The following is a 26,652-nucleotide window of genomic DNA, read 5'->3' as shown; positions in this document are numbered from 1 at the left end:
AATAGGCCTCTCCTAAAAGAGCCAGGGGGTCACCTTTGAGTCCCTGTAGAGTTGTCCATTTATATACAGCCTATCGACTGACAATGCCACTTTACAATCCGGGGCCCAGTTTTCTTATTGGTCGCAGTATTTTCCTTCTGTTATTGATCTCTGCTGGAAAGTGTTCATTTAGCCAAAGAGAGCTCCCTTGCAGTTTCTTACCTCGGCTCTTCACCAATTCTTTCTGTTTGTAATGTTCAAAACGAGCTATTATTGGACGTGCTTTTCCATCCACAGGTCTGCCCATTCTGTGAACCCTAGAGAAGGTTATGTCTCTCACCACCTCAGGGGACATTTCCATCCACAGGTCTGCCCATTCTGTGAACCCTAGAGAAGGTTATGTCTCTCACCACCTCAGGGGACATTTCCATCCACAGGTCTGCCCATTCTGTGAACCCTAGAGAAGGTTATGTCTCTCACCACCTCAGGGGACATTTCCATCCACAGGTCTGCCCATTCTGTGAACCCTAGAGAAGGTTATGTCTCTCACCACCTCAGGGGACATTTCCAGGTTGTTGGTCATAAAGTGTCTTACAGTTTCTTCAGGGTTGGCAGCGGCATTATCCTCTGCGATGCCAGCGAATATAAGATTATCTCTCATCGATCTGCACTGCATATCCAATAATGTCTCTTTCATTCTCTTGTTATCCACGGTGTTAGAGATTACAGATTGTTGTACCTTTTCTACCACACCTTTAAGGAAGGCATTTTCCTTTCTCAGGTCCTCAATCTGCTTTTGACTGAACTCCAAGCTGGTTCTCAGCTCACGGAGGTCATGTTGTAATGCGTCCAGCATATCCAACTTGCTCAGTCTGGCATTGATTGATTCAAACACTGATGCATCCACCTCCATGACACCACCCGACTCACTCACACTCTCCGGCCAAGATTGATGGGATCGGAGTTGTTTCTTTGGCACAGGTTTATCAGAAACCTTTTCAGCTGCCCCTTTGTCACCACCTTTAGGCATCCCACAGCAGGTTGGAGGGTTTGCACAGTGTAGACCTCAGATAGGCCCTGGCTTCAGCAGGAGAGGCCTCAGGTAGGCCTCAAACAGAATCCACCAAAAATCACCTCAAGCAGTTGTCGATCCACAGCCACTTGTTGCCTTAGTCCACTTGACTGCTAATATCAATATATTAAAATATATATTGAATAATACGGAAACTGCACTCCTCGCAGTCACAGAAGCACTACATGCTGCCCAGGCTGCTTCCCACTCTGCAGTCCTGATTCTCCTAGACCTATCGGCGGCATTTGACACAGTGAACCACCAGCTGCTCCTAGGCACCCTAGCTGATCTAGGCATCGGCGGGACGGCGCTGAAGTGGTTCTCCTCCTACCTCTCTGACCGGACTTACCAGGTTTCTTGGAAAGGTTTGCTATCATTCCCCCGCACCCTCCAAACTGGGGTCCCACAGGGATCTGTACTTGGTCCCCTCCTCCTCTCACTGTACACTAAATCCCTTGGCACCATCATCTCTGCTCACAATATATCCTATCACTGCTATGCCGATGACACACAACTGTTTCTATCCTTCCCCCCCTCTGCCACCCAGGTAGAAGAACGCATCACTGCATGCCTGGCTGACATCTCACAGTGGATGTCTTCCAACCACCTCAAGCTGAACCCAGACAAGACTGAGCTTCTGTTCTTCCCAGCTAAGTCCTGCCCTATGCGGGAGCTAACTATCTCCGTAGACAACGCCCTGGTAAAGTCTGTCCCGACAGCCAGGAACCTTGGTGTTGTCCTGGACAGTCAGCTCTCGTTCAAAACACACATCACAGCTGTCACTAGATCCTGTAGGTTTACACTCTACAACATACGACGAATTAGACCGTTCCTCACCCAGGAGTCAGCCCAGCTCCTAATCCAGACAACAGTCTTGTCAAAACTTGACTATTGTAACTCCCTCCTTACTGGCCTACCGGCATGTGCACTTAAGCCCCTCCAAATGATCCAAAATGCCGCAGCCCGCTTGGTCTTCAACCAGCCAAAATTCTCACATGTCACCCCCCTTCTCCGCTCCCTCCATTGGCTCCCGGTCGCTGCCCGCACAGAATACAAAACTCTGATGCTGGCATTCAAAGCAACCAAAGGCATGGCCCCCCCATATCTCACAAGTATGATCGTACCCTACAAACCCTCCCGCGCACTCAGATCAGCCAACGCAGGGAAGCTGGAGGTACCTTCACTAAAAACGCCGGGACAACGCTCCACATGTCCCAAACTCTTCTCCCTTCTGGCTCCAAAACTATGGAATGCACTTCCCATCACAGTCAGAACTGCAGCCTCACTCCCAATCTTCCGCCGTAGTCTGAAAACCCACCTCTTCAGACTCCACCATGGCCCGTAGCACTTGCCCTAGCCTAGCCCCTTAGATAGCACATTATGTAGACTTAGATAGTATTTTAAACAGACTTATAGCTTGTTACGTAGACAGCTCTAGAATTGCACTTTATGTAGTCATAGCACTTTATAGTACACATGTATAATATATTATATAGTATAGTATGTATAGTTTACATAGATACTCCACTGTTACGTTCTTAGTCTAGGCATGATTCATGATAACTACTTTTTATATATGTGATGTATGCCATGCTTTTGTTATTGCTTAATGTAAGTCGCTCTGGATTAAGAGCGTCTGCTAAATGCCTAAATTGTAAATTGTAAATTGTAATAAAAATCTTTAAAAACTAGAAATATGTATGTAGAAATATCTTTAAAATTTAGCAGGAGCAGCAACAGAGCATCCCTCGGGTGCAGCAAACATGAAACAGGATGGACAGACAGGAGTGTAATGAGCTCTGAGTCTCTGGCTCTGAGCTAGGTGAGCAGGAAGATAGACTGGCATCAGTCGAGCATAGTTAAGGAGACCACGAGCAAAGAAATACTTGAGGAGTTCCTCTAAGGATGACAAGTAGCCCTCCCAGTCACCTGACCGACAACAGAAAGACGAAGAGAAAAGAGAAAGACAGCAGCAGCCTGGCTGATCTTGGCTGATCTTTATTTAGCAGCAATGTTTGCTACACTTGGGTCCGAGGCACCTTACTTTGAAAATAGCTGATCTACAAGCTCAAACTACAAACTTGTAGATCAGCTATTGTTGGCTAAAGTTCTCCTTGGAAAAGGGATGCTATGGTTCAAGTGGTTTAATGTAAAAAAATAAAAAAGTTCCACAATGATTTGGTGGGCCCCTGTAGTGACTATGAGGACCCCCTAGGGGTCATGGGCCCCATGTGGAAGACCCCTGGTATTGGCTAATACTATTTTTTGATAGTATTAAAAAAAAATTGAACCCCATCATTTTCTCATAGTTTGGACTCTATAGAGCGTTGCAGTCCCGGCTCCTACCCTGGACCAGGAAATGAAACCCAATGCATTTTCCTCATAGACATTTCTTAAAGTATTTATTTCAAGACGGTTACGCCGCGGACAAAGCCAACTCGAGTCGTGACAACTCATGACAACACAAACAATATTTTGGACCAAACAGATAATTAGAAAGAAGACTGCGACGCTCTATAGAACCAAGATATGCACAAAAATCCTACGGGAGCTGTTTTTTTGAAGCCTCGTACCACAATATTACTGTAACGCAGTCTGCTGCAGAATGTGGTTTCCAGCTCTGTTCCTGTCAGCCTGCTTCCCTCCAGCCAACACCAACCTGACATCTGATGTTCTCCACACACACACACACACACACACACACACACACACACACACACACACACACACACACACACACACACACACACACACACACACACACACACACACACACACACACACACACACACACACACACACACACACACACACACACACACACACACACACAACAAAGTGACTAATGACTAATGACTAACCAACGATATGGAACATGTTGCAGTGGGACCTCCTGGAAACCCCTCAAGGACCCCTGGGGGTCCCCGGACCCCACTTTGAGAACCACTGGTGTAAAGTAACTAAGTATACATTTGCTCAAGTGATGTACTTAGCCTACAGTAAGTACACATTTGAGGTAGTTTTACTTTACCATTACCATACTAAGCATTAAAGTATGAGGTATAAAGTACAGCAGCCTTGTGTTCCTAAAACAGAAAGATTGGGTAAGACTGACGTTATGTATCTTTCAGGACCTTTCACTGCTTCGTCTCAACCATTACTCTATGGCTCTGGTCTCAGCCACCGCGGTAGATATTTTGACATTCTGTTTTTTTTTATGTTGCCACTACTGTTGGAGCAGCCATAAACTACACAGGTTCATCCCTACTGTTGGAGCAGCCATAAACTACACAGGTTCATCTCTACTGTTGGAGCAGCCATAAACTACACAGGTTCATCTCTACTGTTGGAGCAGCCATAAACTACACAGGTTCATCTCTACTGTTGGAGTATCCTTAAACTACACAGGTTCATCTCTACTGTTGGAGCAGCCATAAACTACACAGGTTCATCTCTACTGTTGGAGCAGCCATAAACTACACAGGTTCATCTCTACTGTTGGAGCAGCCATAAACTACACAGGTTCATCTCTACTGTTGGAGCAGCCATAAACTACACAGGTTCATCTCTACTGTTGGAGCAGCCTTAAACTACACAGGTTCATCTCTACTGTTGGAGCAGCCATAAACTACACAGGTTCATCTCTACTGTTGGAGCAGCCATAAACTACACAGGTTCATCTCTACTGTTGGAGCAGCCATAAACTACACAGGTTCATCTCTACTGTTGGAGCAGCCATAAACTACACAGGTTCATCTCTACTGTTGGAGCAGCCATAAACTACACAGGTTCATCTCTACTGTTGGAGCAGCCATAAACTACACAGGTTCATCTCTACTGTTGGAGCAGCCATAAACTACACAGGTTCATCTCTACTGTTGGAGCAGCCATAAACTACACAGGTTCATCTCTACTGTTGGAGCAGCCATAAACTACACAGGTTCATCTCTACTGTTGGAGCAGCCATAAACTACACAGGTTCAAACTATACTACACAGGTTCAAACTAAACATCGGGTATAAACTACCCGATGTTCTGGGCATCTTTGTAATGTTAGTGTTAGTAAAAAGCAGGTAAAAGAGTAACGTTTGAGGCAGACTAACATCAGTCACCTTTCCATTCACTGTAGTAGAAGCTTGGTGCGGGGAAGCGGCAGATGTGTCGTCTCCGGAAATACGTAGGCTGCGACCATGAGACCCGTTACGGAATCGGTCCATAAGCTGATTGCATTGGCACACATTGTGAGCTTGTAGATCTGCTACTTCTGCTATAAATAGTTACAAGTGTCTTGAGATCTTACCTTAAAACTAGTTAATCAGGAGTTGAGAATAGAAAATAAGAACAATATTATAAAATACATAATTAAATGTCAGAATCAATGAACTCAGTAACGCACGCACACATACACACACACACAGAACAAAACGAAAACTGCATTCGAATGGCAATTTTAGCATTTGTTTATTACACATTGTGTACATGAGTCAATATTTTGTTCTGGTTCCTCATACATTGTACCAGCAATATACAATATACCCTGTGTGTGTGTGTGTGTGTGTGTGTGTGTGTGTGTGTGTGTGTGTGCGTGCGTGGTGCCCTGGGAGAAGAAAAAAGGTTGGGGAAGACTTGAGATGGAGGTTGAGAGCTAGTGGTGGGCGGGGCTAATATCATGTGGGCGGGGCTAATGTCATGTGGGCGGGGCTATACTCTAAGTCAGGCCAGCCACTCAATGTGATTAATGTCCTCAAAGCCACTCAATGTGCTGAACCCATTTTGGACTGAGGTCGATAAAAAAAAGGCTTCTAAATACTAAAATTTTTCTGAAAAACCCATGTTTCTATGTCAGTGGTGCTCAACCTTTTTCATGTCAACGACCCCCAGAATTATCTCTATTGGGCCACGGACCCCCATCTCCAAATATGTCGTTCCAGGGACCCCCCAGAAGCAAATATTTTAGTTAAAAATGTTCGCTCTGAAATATATATTCAATGATTTGTGCCACATTTTCACAACTTTTCAAAAATAGCAGCTCTACAGACCTCATAGCGCGCCACCGAGTGGGCTTGTAGATCTGCTATTTTTCAATAGCTAAAGTATAACATAATGCTTTAAAACACCAAAAGGGGTTCCCGCCAAGAATGTCCTTAATGTCCTCAAAGCCACTCAATGTGCTCAATGTCCTCAAAGCCACTCAATGTCCTTAATGTCCTCAAAGCCACTCAATGTCCTTAATGTCCTCAAAGCCACTCAATGGCCCTCATTTATCAACCGTGCGTACGCCAAAATATGGGTGTATCGGCATTTACGATTTGCGCCAAAGCTTGAAAATGATCTTGTGCCAAGACAAAAATCACGTCTGGTCGGGAGCTGTCGTACGCTTTGTCCTCACCTGTTTTTTCTGTCGTAGAACAGCGGAGCAGCATTGTTTGACCAGCTTAGAGGCTGTCACAGGCATCGAAACATATGTATTCACTCCTAAAATGTTTATATAAAACTGTATAGGTATGTATATGGGCTAAATGTAAAAAAGAAAAAAAAAGTAAAGGAATACGATGTCTCTTTGTGTCATATGAAATTAGTGTTTTGCATAAGCGCATACATGCGAGGATTTGGGCTGTCTGTGCTGAAATATTTCCATGACGGGACGTTTAGAGTATAGTGCAGCGCTGCAGCGCGGAGAGTCCCAACATGGGTAGCCTACTGTAGCCTAATCTACAGGCCGATGTCTTTCTGGAGTTACAGTATGTGCAATCTCCTCCTCGTTTAATAAACCCGACGCGTCGCTCGAATGCCAAATGTGCCGTGCCAGCGCAAGTGGGAACGCATCGGAGATAGTATAGGCTAAGCCAGCCTGCAGCCCACCACCACCATCACCACTGTCCAGTGCCACATGAGGCTACGGTTTTGGCTGCACTATTCATATAATTGACAGTTGACAGCGAGGCAATTTAAATAGACTGTCGAACGGTCAATTGGTCACGGTGTCACGGACGGACCACAGTGATAGAGAGACAGACAGGACAGGAGATGCACCTTGCAAAACAGCAGCGTGTGTGTGCGCCTATTTGTTATATAATTCATGGTTCACAGGTTCAGGTTTTCGTTCACTAATATATCTTGTTGTATATTAAATGAATAAAGACTTTAATAATTGAATATACAACTAACAACACAGTGACAGTTGCTTGCAAATTGCGATATGTGCGTCCGTGCGGGGGGGTGAGGCGGGCAGCAAGGGAAGCGAAACGAGAGGAGAAACAGACAGGGTAGTCCTACAGCTTTATTTAATTCATGCAGGTTTATTTATTTAAGATACAACAAGTTGCGTGTGCGTGTGTGCGTCTGTGTGTGTGTATGGGAGGGGGCAGCAAGGCAACTTAGGCAAGTTCATGTTCATGTCGCAAAAACAAGGGCGAGGCTTGATTTCATAGGGCGTGCCAGATTGATTTCAACCGTCACATTTATCACTGCTAGGAATTAAATTAGGAAGGATCAGCTGTCTGCGATCACTTTATAAATGCCGACCCGACGTGGGTGTACTACGAATCCTACACTCGAATTCGGGGGAGATTTTACACTCAATTGATAAATGAGGGCCAATGTGCTTCATGTCCTCAAAGCCACTCAATGTGCTTCATGTCCTCAAAGTCACTCAATGTCCTTCATGTCCTCAAAGCCACTCAATGTGCTTCATGTCCTCAAAGCCACTCAATGTCCTTCATGTCCTCAAAGCCACTCAATGTCATTCATGTCCTCAAAGCCACTCAATGTGCTTCATGTCCTCAAAGCCACTCAATGTGCTTCATGTCCTCAAAGCCACTCAATGTGCTTCATGTCCTCAAAGCCACTCAATGTGCTTCATGTCCTCAAAGCCACTCAATGTGCTTCATGTCCTCAAAGCCACTCAATGTCCTTCATGTCCTCAAAGCCACTCAATGTCCTTCATGTCCTCAAAGCCACTCAATGTCCTTCATGTCCTCAAAGCCACTCAATGTGCTTCATGTCCTCAAAGCCACTCAATGTGCTTCATGTCCTCAAAGCCACTCAATGTGCTTCATGTCCTCAAAGCCACTCAATGTGCTTCATGTCCTCAAAGCCACTCAATGTGCTTCATGTCCTCAAAGCCACTCAATGTGCTTCATGTCCTCAAAGCCACTCAATGTCCTTCATGTCCTCAAAGCCACTCAATGTCCTTCATGTCCTCAAAGCCACTCAATGTCCTTCATGTCCTCAAAGCCACTCAATGTCCTTCATGTCCTCAAAGCCACTCAATGTGCTTCATGTCCTCAAAGCCACTCAATGTGCTTCATGTCCTCAAAGCCACTCAATGTGCTTCATGTCCTCAAAGCCACTCAATGTCCTTCATGTCCTCAAAGCCACTCAATGTCCTTCATGTCCTCAAAGCCACTCATACAACAAGCTTTAAACTGAGCTGATGGATTGCAGTTTCTTTTTCTCCTACAGACTGCTGCGTTTTTCAGATTTTTTGCAGTATTTCCACCAGTTTTCCAAAAAAACCTTTCCAGAAATTCTGGAAGTAACAGTTAACAAATACTGAGGAAAAACAACAACGGCAAATTTTAAAGGCATCTTAATCGTATGAACACGTTGGGGCCGTATGACGGGTATACTCGTCCTGAGTCATCCATTTTGCGCCATGTGCTGGGTGTGTGTGTGTGTGTGTGTGTGTGTGTGTGTGTGTGTGTGTGTGTGTGTGTGCGTGCGTGCGTGCGTGCGCTGGGTACGCATGACGAGCAGGCTCGTCTTAACCTATTTAGACCTGACATCGAAATTTAAAAAATGTCTTCTAAATCTTTTGAACCGCTCCGGTTGCTATGCACCGTTGCTAGGTTGCTATGCACCGTTGCTAGGTCACTATGCACCGTTGCTAGGGCTCCGCGAACAGATCCGAAATGTTTTTTAAGTATTTTCTGATTATCTGGTGAGTAGCATTGATGCTATCTCTGCTTTAGCATCTAAGATGAAAGCCAAAAACGGAAGACCATCATCGTGGAATGGCCAGAAATCCCAGGCACTCAAGCGCCATAGCACCTTTTTCCAGCAGGCGGCACTCAGCGCCAGAGGGCGCTCTATTGCCATGCTGTCAACAGAGGGCGCTCTAGATGCTGTCAACAGAGGGTGTTCTAGATGCTGTCAACAGAGGGTGTTCTAGATGCTGTCAACAGAGGGTGTTCTAGATGCTGTCAACAGAGGGCGCTCTAGATGCTGTCAACAGAGGGTGTTCTAGATGCTGTCAACAGAGGGTGTTCTAGATGCTGTCAACAGAGGGTGTTCTAGATGCTGTCAACAGAGGGCGCTCTAGATGCTGTCAACAGAGGGCGCTCTAGATGCTGTCAACAGAGGGCGCTCTAGATGCTGTCAACAGAGGGCGCTCTAGATGCTGTCAACAGAGGGCGTTCTAGATGCTGTCAACAGAGGGTGTTCTCGATGCTGTCAACAGAGGGCGCTCTAGATGCTGTCAACAGAGGGCGCTCTAGATGCTGTCAACAGAGGGCGTTCTAGATGCTGTCAACAGAGGGCGTTCTAGATGCTGTCAACAGAGGGCGTTCTAGATGCTGTCAACAGAGGGCGTTCTAGATGCTGTCAACAGAGGGCGTTCTAGATGCTGTCAACAGAGGGTGTTCTAGATGCTGTCAACAGAGGGTGTTCTAGATGCTGTCAACAGAGGGTGTTCTAGATGCTGTCAACAGAGGGTGTTCTATGGGTTGTCTATGGGTTGTCTATGTCTATGGGTTGTCTATGTCTATGGGTCTTCTATGGGTTGTCTATGGGTTGTCTGTCTATGGGTTGTCTATGTCTAGGGGTTGTCCATCTGTGGGTTTCTATGGGTTGTCTATGTCTATGGGTTGTCTATGTCTGTGGGTTGTCTATGGGTTGTCTATGTATGTGGGTTGTCTATGTCTATGGGTTGTCTATGGGTTGTCTATGTCTATGGGTTTTCTATGGGTTGTCTATGTCTATGGGTTTTCTTTCTATGGGTTGTCCATGGGTTGTCTATGTCTATGGGTTGTCTATGGGTTGTCTATGTATATGGGTTGTCTATGGGTTGTCTATGTCTATGGGTTGTCTATGGGTTGTCTATGTCTATGGGTTGTCTATGGGTTGTCTATGGGTTGTCTATGTCTATGGGTTGTCTATGTCTGTGGGTTGTCTATGGGTTGTCTATGTCTGTGGGTTGTCTATGGGTTGTCTATGTATATGGGTTGTCTATGGGTTGTCTATGTATATGGGTTGTCTATGGGTTGTCAATGTCTGTGGGTTTGTCTCTGGGTTATCTATGGGTTGTCTATGTATATGGGTTGTCTATGGGTTTTCTATGTATATGGGTTGTCTATGTCTATGGGTTGTCTATGTATATGGGTTGTCTATGTCTATGGGTTGTCTGTCTATGGGTTGTCTATGTCTATGGGTTGTCTATGGGTTGTCCCCAGTGTGAGTCCTCCTCATGTGCCTTTTCAAAGTATGAGCGTAACCAAAGCTTCTGCCACAAACTGAACAAGCAAAGGGTTTCTCCCCTGTATGAGTCCCCATGTGACTTCTCAAACCTCGAACGTCCCTATAGCTTTTGCCACAAACAGAACAAGCAACGGGTCTGTCCCCTGTATGAGTCATCATGTGTTTCTTCAGAGCTTGACTCGTTCTAAAGCTTCTGCTACAATCTGAACAAACATAGGGTTTCTCCCCTGTATGAATCCTCATGTGACTTTTCAAATTACTATATTCGTTAAAGCTTTTGCTACAAACTGAACAAGCTAATGGCCTTTCCCCTGTATGAGTCATCATGTGTCTTTTCAGATTTACAGGATGACTATAGCTTTTACCACAAAGTGAACAAAGAAATGCCTTTTCGCCTGCATGAGTCCTCATGTGACTTTTCAGAGATGTAGAATGAGTATAGCTTTTGCCACAAATTGGACAAAGACATGGCTTTTCCCCTGTATGAATGCGCATGTGACTTTTCAGTGTTGCAGCTTGTCTATAGCGTTTGCCACAAACTGAACACATGAATGGCCTTTCCCCTGTATGAATGAGCATGTGTCTTTTCACATCTCCAGATTGAGTAAAGCTTTTGCTACAAATTGAACAAAGAAATGCCTTTTCCCCTGTATGAGTCATCATGTGTTTTTTCAGATATACAGGATGGCTATAGCTTTGGCCACAAAGTGAACAAAGAAATGGCTTTTCCCCTGTATGAGTCCTCATGTGTGTTTTCAGTTGTTGAGTATACTGATAGCTTTTGCTGCAAACTGAACAAGCAAATGGCTTTTCCCCTGTATGAATGAGCATGTGTCTTTTCAGCATTGTATTGGTGCCATAGCTTTTGCTACAAACTGAACACGCAAATGGCTTTCCCACTGTATGAGTCATCATGTGTCTTTTGAGCAGTGTATTGAGGCCATAGCTTTTGCTACAAACTGAACACGCAAATGGCTTTCCCTCTGTATGGGTACTCATGTGTGCTTTCAACAGTTGAGTGTGGCTATAGCTTTTGCTACAGACTGAACAAGCAAATGGCTTCTCACCTGTATGAGTCCTCATGTGTTTTTTCATATGTCCAGATTCAAAAAAGCGTTTGCTACAAACTGAACAAGCAAAGGGTTTTCCCCCTGTATGAATCCTCATGTGTCTTTTAAGCACTTGAGGGAGACTATAGCTTTTGCTACAAACTGAACAAGCAAATGGCTTTTCCCCTGTATGAGTCCTCATGTGTAGTTTCAGTTGTTGAGTATACTGATAGCTTTTGCTGCAAACTGAACAAGCAAATGGCTTTTCCCCTGTATGAATGAGCATGTGTCTTTTCAGCATTGTATTGGTGCCATAGCTTTTGCTACAAACTGAACACGCAACCGTATTTTCATGAGTCCTCATGTGTACTTTCAGAGACGACCCTGCAGCCTCCTCTGGTCTTTGAAGTAGCTCCTCCTGCTGTTCCTCTTTAATCTGTGGAGGTTGTGGTTCCTCCTGGACCAGACTGGGGCTCCTCTCCTCCTCTTCACACCCAGGAAGGAGTGTGAGATCTATAAGGAGGACAGAGGAGGAAACATCATCAGAGAACAAATCAATATACTTCCTCAATCTATCAGATTCTATCTACAAATACATATAGTCAGACCTGCCAACAATGCCATACTGCCATGAGTCTCAGCATGCACACGCAGAACTCCTGCATTACTTTCTTTTTGGGGGGGAGGGGGGGGGGGGGGGGGCATTTCTGTTCACGGAAATATATTTTAAAATATCTTAGAGCTTATTTTTACATTTCCTTTTCTGCTAAGCAACAAGCTATATATTCTTAGACAATTTCTATATTTTTCTAGGGAATCATAGCAAAAGTAATGATGTATTGGTTAATTAGATTAGAGTCAATCTTGCAACTACAGCTTATGGAACTGAAGTCAAAGTTAAAAAACTCTTTCATGGCTGTCATTCAGAGACAGATAGTATAGGCCTACTACAGGACATTATCATATCATGCATAGTGGGGGTTGCATTCCTTTTGTTTTCATCATGGGTCTATTTCAGGTCTTTGTTGGTGATCTTTGAGACCAAGTGTTTGCCACTGCTGGATCTAATGCCCCAGGAGGACAAACATCAATATAAACACCACAGTTTTCACAAAATATCACATCTTTCTTTGAGATTTACAATCAAGACACAAGACTATTTCTCCCGATCATTTGAAAATGACATGATCGGCTCTGATTTCCGATCCACGTGATCGGGACATCCCTAGTTCAAACCTGTAGATTGTTTCCAGTCCCTTCACTTTGCTCGCGCAGGTTCATTAAAAAGTCCCCTTCGCTGACTGTAGACACGTACGTACTTTAACTTTGGCAGTGTAACCAAATGTTCAAAAGATTTAACATCATTCTGGCTGGAACAACATTATTTTCGGATGTGTTTGGGGTCCTTGACTACTGAAATAGTTTGAGAACCACTGACATATTTAGAAACATAAGTTTTTTCAGAAAACCGTCAAATGTTTTGGAAGACATTTTTTTAACGTAGAATCTGGCCTCAGTCCTAGTTCTAAAATGGGTCACAGCTGACTGACCTGGCTTGGCGTCCTCCCAGTCATCACCGTCGTCGGCATCACATTCAGAACCATCTGAAGAGAGGGGGTGGTAACCTCTAGTTGGTGGTGACGGCAGCCGGCCCACATCAGAACCATCTGAAGAGAGGGGGTGGTAACCTCTAGTTGGTGGTGACGGCAGCCGGCCCACATCAGAACCATCTGAAGAGAGGGGGTGGTAACCTCTAGTTGGTGGTGACGGCAGCCGGCCCACATCAGAACCATCTGAAGAGAGGGGGTGGTAACCTCTAGTTGGTGGTGATGGCAGCCGGCCCACATCAGAACCATCTGAAGAGAGGGGGTGGTAACCTCTAGTTGGTGGTGACGGCAGCCGGCCCACATCAGAACCATCTGAAGAGAGGGGGTGGTAACCTCTAGTTGGTGGTGACGGCAGCCGGCCCACATCAGAACCATCTGAAGAGAGGGGGTGGTAACCTCTAGTTGGTGGTGACGGCAGCCGGCCCACATCAGAACCATCTGAAGAGAGGGGGTGGTAACCTCTAGTTGGTGGTGACGGCAGCCGGCCCACATCAGAACCATCTGAAGAGAGGGGGTGGTAACCTCTAGTTGGTGGTGACGGCAGCCGGCCCACATCAGAACCATCTGAAGAGAGGGGGTGGTAACCTCTAGTTGGTGGTGACGGCAGCCGGCCCACATCAGAACCATCTGAAGAGAGGGGGTGGTAACCTCTAGTTGGTGGTGACGGCAGCCGGCCCACATCAGAACCATCTGAAGAGAGGGGGTGGTAACCTCTAGTTGGTGGTGACGGCAGCCGGCCCACATCAGAACCATCTGAAGAGAGGGGGTGGTAACCTCTAGTTGGTGGTGACGGCAGCCGGCCCACATCAGGTTGTGTTTTTATGTATCCGGTGGAGGAGGTACCGGCTACAGGCTCTGGCTCTCTGTTCTCACCATCGACAACGACACTCTTTACTGTCAGCGTTGAACCATCAGCATCCTCTGGTTGTTGAAGCAGCTCCGTTTCAATCTGTGGAGGATCTGGATGCTCCTGGTCTTGTTGTGGTTCCTCCTGGTCCAGACTGGGTCTCCTCCTCTCCTGGTCCAGACTGGGTCTCCTCCTCTCCTGGTCCAGACTGGGTCTCCTAATCTCCTGGTCCAGACTGGGTCTCCTCCTCTCCTGGTCCAGACTGGGTCTCCTCCTCTCCTGGTCCTCTGTGCACACAGCGAGGACGTCTAGGGGAAAAGAAAATATGAAATGAGAGAAAAGCAACCCCCTAGGTTGGCATGGCACATGCTACTTAAGGCAGAATGAACCAAGGACTGTAACTCTGAGACTCTGTTGGTTCCCAATGGGAACCGTTTCTTTTTGGTTCTTAGTCCATGAGCCAGAGCTCCAAAATTGGTGGGAAAAACTAGACCTATATTAAATTGTTTATAGGATCAATACAAGTAAATTAATACATGATAACCCTTACAGAATAGTAGCTTTTTCTTATTTTTGATTATTTTGCATATTTTCCTACATAATGCCTCATTTGCATATTTAAAATGTAAAATTTGTAATACAATAAATCATTGTCTTCGTGTAAGTACTCAATTGGGGAAGTTTCATGGTGATAACATTCTAACATGTATGGTTTTACCACTCAATTCATAATTAAGGTTCCAATTTTGGAGCTCTGGCTCATGGACTAAGAACCAAAAAGAACTGAACCGGTTCCACCAACCGGTGGATAAGGGGTCTGAGAGTGGAACCAAATGGACCCTTACGGGTCTGTAACTCTGAGAGTGTAACACACAGGGCCGGTCCTGAGCAATCTGGCGCCCCAAGCAGGATTTTTCGCCCCCCCCCCCCCCCCCCCCCCCCCCCTCAAAAAATAAAAAAATATAAAAAGGTTTTTTTTTTTTTTTTTACTCTGTCCCAAAAATTGAGGAGACACTGTGGAGGCACTGGGGGGACAGTGGGGACACTGTGGAGGCACTGGGGGTCCATTGGGGAGGAACTGTGGGGACACTGGGGAGGCTCTGTGGAGGCACTGGCGGGACACTGGCACTGGGGAGACACTGGGGAGGTACTGGGGAGGCACTGGGGGGGCACTGGGGGGACACTGGGCAGACAGAGTTGGGACAGAGTAAAAAAAACAAACACTAAAGGCTCATTCATAGTCATAGACTCTAGGATTTTCGGTGGTGAGGTGACCACCGGAGCTAAAGTAACGTTGAGCGGTGGTGAGTAAAAACAGAGAGAAGGGCTGGGGCGGTGGTTTGCTCTTCACCGCGGCTTGTGACGTCATGTTGTAGTTCGGTGGTCACCTCACCACGGAACATCCAGACTATGTATGAGCCTTAAGGGTTGCCCACCTCCCCCTGGCAGCTAAATAAAACACTAAGGGTTGCCCACCTGCCCCTGGCAGCTAAATAAAACACTAAGGGTTGCCCACCTGCCCCTGGCAGCTAAATAAAACACGAAGGGTTGCCCACCTGCCCCTGGCAGCTAAATAAAACACTAAGGGTTGCCCACCTGGTCCTGGCAGCTAAATAAAACACTAAGGGTTGCCCACCTGGTCCTGGCAGCTAAATAAAACACTAAGGGTTGCCCACCTGCCCCTGGCAGCTAAATAAAACACTAAAGGTTGCCCACCTGCCCCTGGCAGCTAAATAAAACACTAAGGGTTGCCCACCTGCCCCTGGCAGCTAAATAAAACACTAAGGGATGCCCACCTGCCCCTGGCAGCTAAATAAAACAATAAGGGTTGCCCACCTGCCCCTGGCAGCTAAATAAAACACTAAGGGTTGCCCACCTGGTCCTGGCAGCTAAATAAAACACTAAGGGTTGCCCACCTGGCCCTGGCAGCTAAATAAAACACTATGGGTTGCCCACCTGGTCCTGGCAGCTAAATAAAACACTAAGGGTTGCCCACCTGCCCCTGGCAGCTAAATAAAACACTAAGGGTTGCCCACCTGGTCCTGGCAGCTAAATAAAACACTAAGTGTTGCCCACCTGGTCCTGGCAGCTAAATAAAACACTAAGGGTTGCCCACCTGCCCCTGGCAGCTAAATAAAACAATAAGGGTTGCCCACCTGCCCCTGGCAGCTAAATAAAACACTAAGGGTTGCCCACCTGCCCCTGGGAGCTAAATAAAACACTAAGGGTTGCCCACCTGCCCCTGGCAGCTAAATAAAACAATAAGGGTTGCCCACCTGCCCCTGGCAGCTAAATAAAACACTAAGGGTTGCCCACCTGCCCCTGGCAGCTAAATAAAACAATAAGGGTTGCCCACCTGCCCCTGGCAGCTAAATAAAACACTAAGGGTTGCCCACCTGCCCCTGGCAGCTAAATAAAACAATAAGGGTTGCCCACCTGCCCCTGGCAGCTAAATAAAACACTAAGGGTTGCCCACCTGCCCCTGGCAGCTAAATAAAACACTAAGGGTTGCCCACCTGCCCCTGGCAGCTAAATAAAACAATAAGGGTTGCCCACCTGCCCCTGGCAGCTAAATAAAACACTAAGGGTTGACCACCTGCCCCTGGCAGCTAAATAAAACAATAAGGGTTGCCCACCTGCCCCTGGCAGCTAAATACAACACTAAGGGTTGCCCACCTGCCCCTGGCAGCTAAATAAAACACTAAGGGTTGCCCACCTGCCCCTGGCGGCTAAATAAAACACTAAGGGTTGCCCATCTGCCCCTGGCAGGTAAATAAAACACTAAAGGCTCATTCATAGTCTGGATTTTCGGTGATGAGGTGACCAAATAACGTTGAGCGGTGGTGAGTAAAAACAGAGAGAAGGGCTGGAGTGGTGACGGTAGTTTGCTCTTCACCGCGGCTCAGTGACGTCATGTTGTAGTTCGGTGGTCACCTCACTACCGAAAATCCAGACTATGTATGAGCCTTAAGGGTTGCCCATCTGCCCCTGGCAGCTAAATAAAACACTAAGGGTTGCCCACCTATCCCTGGCAGCAGAAGATAGTGCTGCATTATCTTAACTAACAACTCAACAGGTGGTCTTTAGTAGTTCAGTAAACAAAGTCCAGGAATTATTGCTTGATCTAAAGCGTTATTCATAGTCTGGAATTTCGGTGGTGAGGTGACCACCGAACTACAACATGACGTCACTGAGCCGCGGTGAAGAGCAAACCACCGCCACCGCCCCAGCCCTTCTCTCTGTTTTTACTCACCACCGCTCAACGTTATTTCAGCTCCGGTGGTCACCTCACCACCGGAGCGGTGGTCACCTCACCACCGGAGCGGTGGTCACCTCACCACCGGAGCGGTGGTCACCTCACCACCGGATCGGTGGTCACCTCACCACCGGAGCGGTGGTCACCTCACCACCGGAGCGGTGGTGAGGTGACCACCGGAGCGGTGGTCACCTCACCACCGGAGCGGTGGTGAGGTGACCACCGGGGCGGTGGTCACCTCACCACCGGGGCGGTGGTCACCTCACCACCGGAGCGGTGGTCACCTCACCACCGGAGCGGTGGTCACCTCACCACCGGATCGGTGGTCACCTCACCACCGGATCGGTGGTCACCTCACCACCGGGGCGGTGGTCACCTCACCACCGGAGCGGTGGTGAGGTGAGGTGGTGAGCGGTTTTTTTCCGCTTCCGATCCGATCCCGATACCTCCATTTCTGTGTTAGCCGATACCGATACTGAATACCGATACCAGTGTTGTGATCTCACGTTGTGTTTATAGCTATATCTCGTGTTGTGTTTATAGCAGACTCATCACTCAAATGTGCACTTGCAGTTTGGGCAACTCCAAAGCAAACTCCACATGCCCCAACATTTTATTTACCTGCCATAGTGTCAACCCCTTACCCCTGTGTGGGATCGCTGGTTAGACTGGCATAGTGTCGACCCCTTACCCCTGTGTGGGATCGCTGGTTAGACTGGCATATTCTATATATGACAAATAAGGGCCGATCCGATACTTTCCCCGATACCGATACAGTATCTCTAATCAAAACCAGATCAAACAATCATTGATCTAACCCATCCACCCATCCCACCCAACAGTGATTGAGATACATTCTTAAATGAGGCACAATTAAGAATGTATTGTTTTTTAGCAACAATATTCACATAAAGTTATAATACTGATAGTGATGTTTTTCACATAATGTTATAATACAGATAGTGATGTTTTTCACATAATGTTATAATACAGATAGTGATGTTTTTCACATAATGTTATAATACAGATAGTGATGTTTTTCACATAATGTTATAATACAGATAGTGATGTTTTTCACATAATGTTATAATACAGATAGTGATTTTTTTCACATAATGTTATAATACAGATAGTGATGTTTTTCACATAATGTTATAATACAGATAGTGATTTTTTTCACATAATGTTATAATACAGATAGTGATGTTTTTCACATAATGTTATAATACAGATAGTGATGTTTTTCACATAATGTTATAATACTGATAGTGATGTTTTTCACATAATGTTATAATACAGATAGTGATGTTTTTCACATAATGTTATAATACAGATAGTGATGTTTTTCACATAATGTTATAATACAGATAGTGATGTTTTTCACATAATGTTATAATACAGATAGTGATGTTTTTCACATAATGTTATAATACAGATAGTGATGTTTTTCACATAATGTTATAATACTGATAGTGATGTTTTTCTTTCTCACCCGTCTTCTTCTTTCCTTTGGACCTTTTCTTTAATTCTTTTCCGTTCTTCTTGATCTCACCAGTTCCTCCATCTACGTTCACCAAAACATAAACAAAAAGCAAATAAAAACTTGATGCGATGTAAAGTTATTGATCACAGCAAAAATAAAGACTAGTCCACTTGAGAGTGGAACATGAAACCAAATGGACCCTTACGGGTCAATTTGGTTCAATGTCTTTGGTTCCACACACAAACTAGCACGGGTGACAACATTGGCACAGGAGGAGGGTGATCCCTGACACACTGACTGGCAGAGAGAGAGAGAGGTCTTTTCTTTAAATAGATAATCAATATTCTACATATTGGTTCAAACCGATAACCGTGACTGGGGAGGGAGTCTTTCTGGAGTCTAACGATCATTACATCCTGGTGTGAAAGAAAATACTTCTAAAGCCTGTGGAGGACAATCAAATACTTCTAAAGCCTGTGGAGGACAATACTTCTAAAGCCTGTGGAGGACAATACTTCTAAAGCCTGTAGAGGACAATACTTCTAAAGCCTGTGGAGGACAATACTTCTAAAGCCTGTGGAGGACAATCAAATACTTCTAAAGCCTGTGGAGGACAATACTTCTAAAGCCTGTGGAGAGGACAATACTACTAAAGCCTGTGGAGGACAATACTTCTAAAGCCTGTGGAGGACAATACTTCTAAAGCCTGTGGAGGACAATACTTCTAAAGCCTGTGGAGGACAATCAAATACTTCTAAAGCCTGTGGAGGACAATACTTCTAAAGCCTGTAGAGAGGACAATACTTCTAAAGCCTGTAGAGAGGACAATACTTCTAAAGCCTGTGGAGGACAATACTTCTAAAGCCTGTAGAGAGGACAATACTTCTAAAGCCTGTAGAGAGGACAATACTTCTAAAGCCTGTAGAGAGGACAATACTTCTAAAGCCTGTGGAGGACAATACTTCTAAAGCCTGTGGAGAGGACAATACTTCTAAAGCCTGTAGAGAGGACAATACTTCTAAAGCCTGTGGAGGACAATACTTCTAAAGCCTGTAGAGAGGACAATACTTCTAAAGCCTGTGGAGGACAATACTTCTAAAGCCTGTAGAGAGGACAATACTTCTAAAGCCTGTAGAGAGGACAATACTTCTAAAGCCTGTGGAGGACAATACTTCTAAAGCCTGTAGAGAGGTCAATACTTCTAAAGCCTGTGGAGGACAATACTTCTAAAGCCTGTAGAGAGGACAATACTTCTAAAGCCTGTAGAGAGGACAATACTTCTAAAGCCTGTAGAGAGGACAATACTTCTAAAGCCTGTGGAGGACAATACTTCTAAAGCCTGTGGAGAGGACAATACTTCTAAAGCCTGTAGAGAGGACAATACTTATAAAGCCTGTAGAGAGGACAATACTTCTAAAGCCTGTGGAGAGGACAATACTTCTAAAGCCTGTGGAGGACAATCAAAACCAGTTGGATATGTTTAATTTACGTGTTGTTCCATGATTAAACGTAGTGTTGACATGTTGAAACTGGCCCCCGTAAGATCTGAATCCCCCCCACCCACCCCTTTTTACCCTCACTGTATATGTTTTTCTCTTTTTTACCTCCTTTATGATGAATTCCTGTTCTGTTCTTTGACTATATGGAAGTGTCTATTTGTACGTCTCTAAATGTTTTGATGAATTGAACAAGGTGGACCCTCTTGTAAACAGGTGTAATGTTTTATGGTGTCGTCCACTCACAGTTAACAGTCTTTGTTTTGAGTTTGTGCTTAAAATGTACTGTAATTCTGCAAACTGTTAAAGGGATATTCAGTGATTTCACTTAATTCAAATATCACTTATTTTTTCTTATTTTTTGTATAATCCTCCCTACTATAAAGTGTGCTGACCATATAAGGAGTTCCTCCCTGTCCCCAGTGAGCCCCTGGGGTCAAAAAACCCTAGTTTCGGTTTGGGCTTTGGGTGGCAAAGCCTTCATCCAATCAGGATGAGAGGGGCCTTCCTCCAATCATGATGGAGTGGGGCAGGCCTTGGTGCACGTGCTGTTGGTCTGTTGTACTTCCCCCACTGTAGAGTGTGTGCATGTGCACATCTTGTTACCGGGAGGACTGGGGTCTTTTCCAAATCACCCAAATCACTGAATGCTCCTTTAATAAATAGTTCAATGAATCAATCAAAAAAACGTAGTGTTGACATGGTGTCATAATTAAAAATAATGTTGATAACGGCACACTGACTATCAGGACAATAAAAACATGAATGTTGCCTTTATAGATGGTTGAACCCCTGCAGGGGGTCATTATAGATGGTTGAACCCCTGCAGGGGGTCTTTATAGATGGTTGAACCCCTGCAGGGGGTCATTATAGATGGTTGAACCCCTGCAGGGGGTCTTTATAGATGGTTGAACCCCTGCAGGGGGTCATTATAGATGGTTGAACCCCTGCAGGGGGTCTTTATAGATGGTTGAACCCCTGCAGGGGGTCTTTATAGATGGTTGAACCCCTGCAGGGGGTCATTATAGATGGTTGAACCCCTGCAGGGGGTCTTTATAGATGGTTGAACCCCTGCAGGGGGTCTTTATAGATGGTTGAACCCCTGCAGGGGGTCTTTATAGATGGTTGAACCCCTGCAGGGGGTCATTATAGATGGTTGAACCCCTGCAGGGGGTCTTTATAGATGGTTGAACCCCTGCAGGGGGTCTTTATAGATGGTTGAACCCCTGCAGGGGGTCTTTATAGATGGTTGAACCCCTGCAGGGGGTCTTTATAGATGGTTGAACCCCTGCAGGGGGTCTTTATAGATGGTTGAACCCCTGCAGGGGGTCTTTATAGATGGTTGAACCCCTGCAGGGGGTCTTTATAGAGTCTTTATAGATGGTTGAACCCCTGCAGGGGGTCATTATAGATGGTTGAACCCCTGCAGGGGGTCATTATAGATGGTTGAACCCCTGCAGGGGGTCTTTATAGATGGTTGAACCCCTGCAGGGGGTCATTATAGATGGTTGAACCCCTGCAGGGGGTCATTATAGATGGTTGAACCCCTGCAGGGGGTCTTTATAGATGGTTGAACCCCTGCAGGGGGTCTTTATAGATGGTTGAACCCCTGCAGGGGGTCTTTATAGATGGTTGAACCCCTGCAGGGGGTCTTTATAGATGGTTGAACCCCTGCAGGGGGTCTTTATAGATGGTTGAACCCCTGCAGGGGGTCTTTATAGATGGTTGAACCCCTGCAGGGGGTCTTTATAGATGGTTGAACCCCTGCAGGGGGTCTTTATAGATGGTTGAACCCCTGCAGGGGGTCTTTATAGATGGTTGAACCCCTGCAGGGGGTCTTTATAGAGTCTTTATAGATGGTTGAACCCCTGCAGGGGGTCATTATAGATGGTTGAACCCCTGCAGGGGGTCATTATAGATGGTTGAACCCCTGCAGGGGGTCTTTATAGATGGTTGAACCCCTGCAGGGGGTCATTATAGATGGTTGAACCCCTGCAGGGGGTCATTATAGATGGTTGAACCCCTGCAGGGGGTCTTTATAGATGGTTGAACCCCTGCAGGGGGTCTTTATAGATGGTTGAACCCCTGCAGGGGGTCTTTATAGATGGTTGAACCCCTGCAGGGGGTCTTTATAGATGGTTGAACCCCTGCAGGGGGTCTTTATAGATGGTTGAACCCCTGCAGGGGGTCTTTATAGATGGTTGAACCCCTGCGGGGGGTCTTTATAGATGGTTGAACCCCTGCGGGGGGTCATTATAGATGGTTGAACCCCTGCAGGGGGTCTTTATAGATGGTTGAACCCCTGCAGGGGGTCTTTATAGATGGTTGAACCCCTGCAGGGGGTCTTTATAGATGGTTGAACCCCTGCAGGGGGTCTTTATAGATGGTTGAACCCCAGGGGGGGGGGGGGGGGGGGGGGTCCCCAGGGGGTCCACGGACCACACTTTTAGAAACACTTGTCTGGCAGTCTTTTATATTATTTGTTTAATATTTATATTTTATATTATACTTAACGTTTTGTGGCCAAGACACACACCATAGAGCAAGACACACACCATAGAGCAAGACATGCAAACTATTCCCTATAACAGTGGTTTTCAAAGCGGGGTCTGTGGCCGGCCCCCCACACACACACAACAACTTACAATTTAAAATGTAGGCATTTAGCAGACGCTCTTAATCCAGAGCGACTTACATTAGGCAGGAACAAAAGTATGGGAATACATCACATATATAAAATGCATTTATCAAGAAACATGCGTAAGCTAAGAACGTAACTAGAACATATCTATATAATGACACTATACATATTAACTATACATATATACTATACTATGCTATACATATGTACTATGATGTGCTATGACTACATACAATGCGATTATTGTGCTGTCTACATGACATGCTATAAGTCTGTTTCAAATGCTATCTAAAAAGTGCTATCTAAGGGGGTAGGATAAGTGCTATGGGCCATGATGGAGTCTGAAAAGGTGGGTCTTCAGACTACGGCGGAAGATCGGGAGTGATGCTGCAGTTCTGATTGCAACGGGGAGTGCATTCCACAGTTTTGGGGCCAGAAGGGAGAAGAGTTTGGGACGTGTGGAGCGTTGTCCCGGCGTTTTTAGTGAGGGTACTTCCAGCTTTCCTGCGTTGGCTGATCTGAGTGCGCGGGAGGGTTTGTAGGGTTCAATCATGCTTGCAAGATATGGGGGAGCCATACCTTTGGTTGCTTTGAATGCCAGCATCAGAGTTTTGTATTCTGTGCGGGCAGCGACTGGGAGCCAGTGCAGGGAGCGGAGCAGGGGGGAGACATGTGAGAATTTTGGCTGGTTGAAGACCAGACGAGCTGCGGCATTTTGGATCATTTGGAGAGGCTTAAGTGCACATGCCGGTAGGCCAGTAAGGAGCGAATTACAATAGTCAAGTTTTGACAAGACTGTTGTCTGGATTAGGAGCTGGGCTGATTCCTGGGTGAGGAACGGTCTAATTCGTCGTATGTTACACACACACACACACACACACACACACACACACACACACACACACACACACACACACACACACACACACACACACACACACACACACACACACACACACACACACACACACACACACACACACACACACACACACTTTAAGTGCTTCAGGATACAGATCACGGGTACAGAAAGCATCGCCTTCTCCATATATGGCGACTGCCAATTATTGCAGACACTGAACAGAATTTTGCCGATGCCTGATCAGCTCTCGGCTTATTGGGCATGCCTGCAAACTGCAGGCCCTCACGACTGACTTATGGACATTACAGAGGCTTCCAAATATGAACACAAGTAGTTTACATTTGTAGCCAAGCTGTATAATTGCCTTGGAAATGAGAGGACGGAACGACGTGGCATTAATTACGTCAATGAATTGGGATGATTGATTACTGAATACATTGATATAGCATGTTGTATTCTCATTCATAATATTGCCAAGTGTATTATAGAAACAATCTATGAAGACATTAATATTTGAACTTGGAGGTCTATAAATACAACCCACTATAACCTTCTTTTTAAAGAAAGGCTCAATAAGTTCTATAAAAACAGCTTCAGCTTCATCTCCAATTAAAGTTACAAGGTCGTTGCGTGGAGAGAATTGAATGCCCTCCTTAATAAAGAGAGACACACCACCTCCACCTCGCTCGGTTCTATAGCTGGCGTGTAGCCGCAATTTGCAACTCTAGATTGTTTTATAATGGGATGAATCTGGAGTTGCAAGTGAGTGTTGCAGTTTGGAAGCACTCGTTTTTGTTAACGGGTCGCGCTGCTGCCTCCAGCATTATGTGCAAATTCAAAACAGGTGGTACGCTGGGCCGTTCAGTGACTTATGACGAGTGCTTCCAAACTCCAAATAATCACCTGCACAGAATTTCTTGACAGAAAGTAGATCAAAACACGTCTACGGTGGATTTTTATGAAAAACAAGCTTGGCAGATTGAAAGAGGATAATTCAAGCTTGGACTACAGCTGCAATGTTGGTGAGTTTAACGTTGTTTAAGACAAGCAGATCACAAACCAAATTGGATGAGTGGGGAGTCAATGGAGGGTATTGCAACACTAGATTCATCCCATTATAGTTTGGGAGTTGCAAATTGCGGCTAAGCTGGCGTGGTGATTATAGTTGTTAATAAAGACATTATTTACTTTGTCTCTGTCCAACCATGTTTCCGTCAGTCCAATAACGGTAAAGTTTATGGATAGTATATCAAGATAGTTATTGAGATTTGCATATTTTTTGGGATTATTTAAACTGCGACTATTTTGAAACAAGGAAAAACAATTTTCATTGCTAATATAAAGAGTCCTCGGAGTAATAATCGCAAGTTGTGCAGAGTTTATATCAGGGTCAGCATTAGCCAATGGAAAAAGTAGGCTACTTATCGTCCTCATGGGTGGGATTTCTACGCTTTGACTGTAAAGGTGACGAATATCCTCATTAACTGCATCATTCTTTAATATTGTATGACACACACACACACACAGTGACTGACACACATACCTGCAGCGGTGTGTAGCAGCAGTGTGTCCATCTCTCTCTGCAAGAGGCTGCACATGAACTGCGCGGCCGCGCTGAGGCGCTCTAACACAAACACTCTGAGCCGACAGACGTCACCGCTTGTTGTGTGTTTGTCCAAAACACACAATATGTCCTCTCCCACTGACGTCATGTGTCCGTTTATCTCCAGCCGTACAGACTCCATTTGACCCGTTTTACCTCTTCAAGAGACGTTTTACCTCCTTTAAGAGACGTTTAACCTCCTTTATGATGCATTTAAATCATTTAGGATACGTTTTAACTCATTTAAGAGACGTTTAACTGCTTTTGAGATATTTCACCTCCTTTCTTTGTTGTGAGTCCAGAGAAACCTCGCCGCGTCGCGTCCAGGTCGCGTCCGTCAACAGGAAGGAATAACTACAATAACGATCTTCTACTTCCTGGTCAACGTGACTGGTCAAGCATGCGCAACAACACAGGATCCAGCGGAGCACCGTTAGCCTTAATGCCTGCCGCCCCCTGGTGGAGGAGGTGTGTAACTGTCGCTGATATAGATTTAGGATCAACGAGGCGGCCACTGGCCAGTTGGTTCGATCCCCACTTGGTCCAGAAGTAACCTGAACACAACAAGTGGCTCATGCTGTGTTTTAGATCATTTGACACAATGACAAGTGTGATGTAAAGAGTAGAGGATTGATTGATTGAAATATGTATTAACAGTTTGCAGAATTACAGTACATTTCAAACACAAACTCAATACAAAGACTGTGGACGACCCAATTAAGCATTACACTTGTTTACAAGAGGGTCCACCTTGTTCAATTCATCAAAACATTTAGAGACGTACAAATAGACACTTCTATATAGTCAAAGAACAGAACAGGAATTCATCATAATGGAGGTAAAAAGGGAAAAGAGACATATACAGTGAGGGGAAAAAAGGGGGGGGGGCTTGAGGGAGGTCCCTCCCTCAAGCCTCCACACCAAGAACCATAACTGAGGGAGGGCCGTCCCTCAAGCCTCCACACCAAGAACCATAACTGAGGGAGGTCCGTCCCTCAAGCCTCCACACCAAGAACCATAACTGAGGGAGGGCCGTCCCTCAAGCCTCCACACCAAGAACCATAACTGAGGGAGGGCCGTCCCTCAAGCCTCCACACCAAGAACCATAACTGTAATAAATGGTTCTATGGCTCTAGAGTCCCTCAAGCCTCCACACCAAGAACCATAACTGTAATAAATGGTTCTATGGCTCTAGAGTCCATACCACAACTAATGGTACTGACAGTAGACAATGACAGCTGAACATCAGAGTATTTAGATGAACAATCATGGCCTCAAAA

General features: G+C 45.6%; 1 protein-coding gene across 1 annotated transcript; it reads right to left on the bottom strand.

Annotated features, from left to right (window-relative positions):
• Positions 1-9,643: 9,643 nt before the first annotated feature.
• Positions 9,644-25,763, bottom strand: LOC306915933 (uncharacterized protein). The gene is made up of 4 exons (XM_079493604.1): positions 25,313-25,763; positions 18,780-18,851; positions 13,128-14,339; positions 9,644-12,090 (listed from the first exon to the last, which is right to left on the bottom strand). Exons 1-4 carry the CDS (start codon positions 25,512-25,514, stop codon positions 10,487-10,489), a joined length of 3,090 nt encoding a protein of 1,029 aa, XP_079349730.1. The 5' UTR covers positions 25,515-25,763; the 3' UTR covers positions 9,644-10,486.
• Positions 25,764-26,652: the final 889 nt, after the last annotated feature.

Source organism: Electrona antarctica, assembly GCF_951216825.1.
Source record: "Electrona antarctica genome assembly, chromosome: 22".
Taxonomy (NCBI): Eukaryota; Metazoa; Chordata; class Actinopteri; order Myctophiformes; family Myctophidae; genus Electrona; species Electrona antarctica.
Note: the sequence above shows the minus strand (reverse complement) of the source record. Positions and strands in the feature narration are given on the sequence as shown.

What these genes read in the sequence shown, in the direction of transcription:
- LOC306915933 (XM_079493604.1), bottom strand. Translation starts at nt 25,514, where the DNA reads ATGGAGTCTGTACGGCTGGAGATAAACGGACACATGACGTCAGTGGGA. An exon ending in CAAAGGAAAGAAGAAGACGG is followed by an intron (nt 14,340 to 18,779) that starts GTGAGAAAGAAA and finishes CTTTTCCCCTAG; the next exon opens with ACGTCCTCGCTGTGTGCACA. An exon ending in CTGGGAGGACGCCAAGCCAG is followed by an intron (nt 12,091 to 13,127) that starts GTCAGTCAGCTG and finishes TCCTCCTTATAG; the next exon opens with ATCTCACACTCCTTCCTGGG.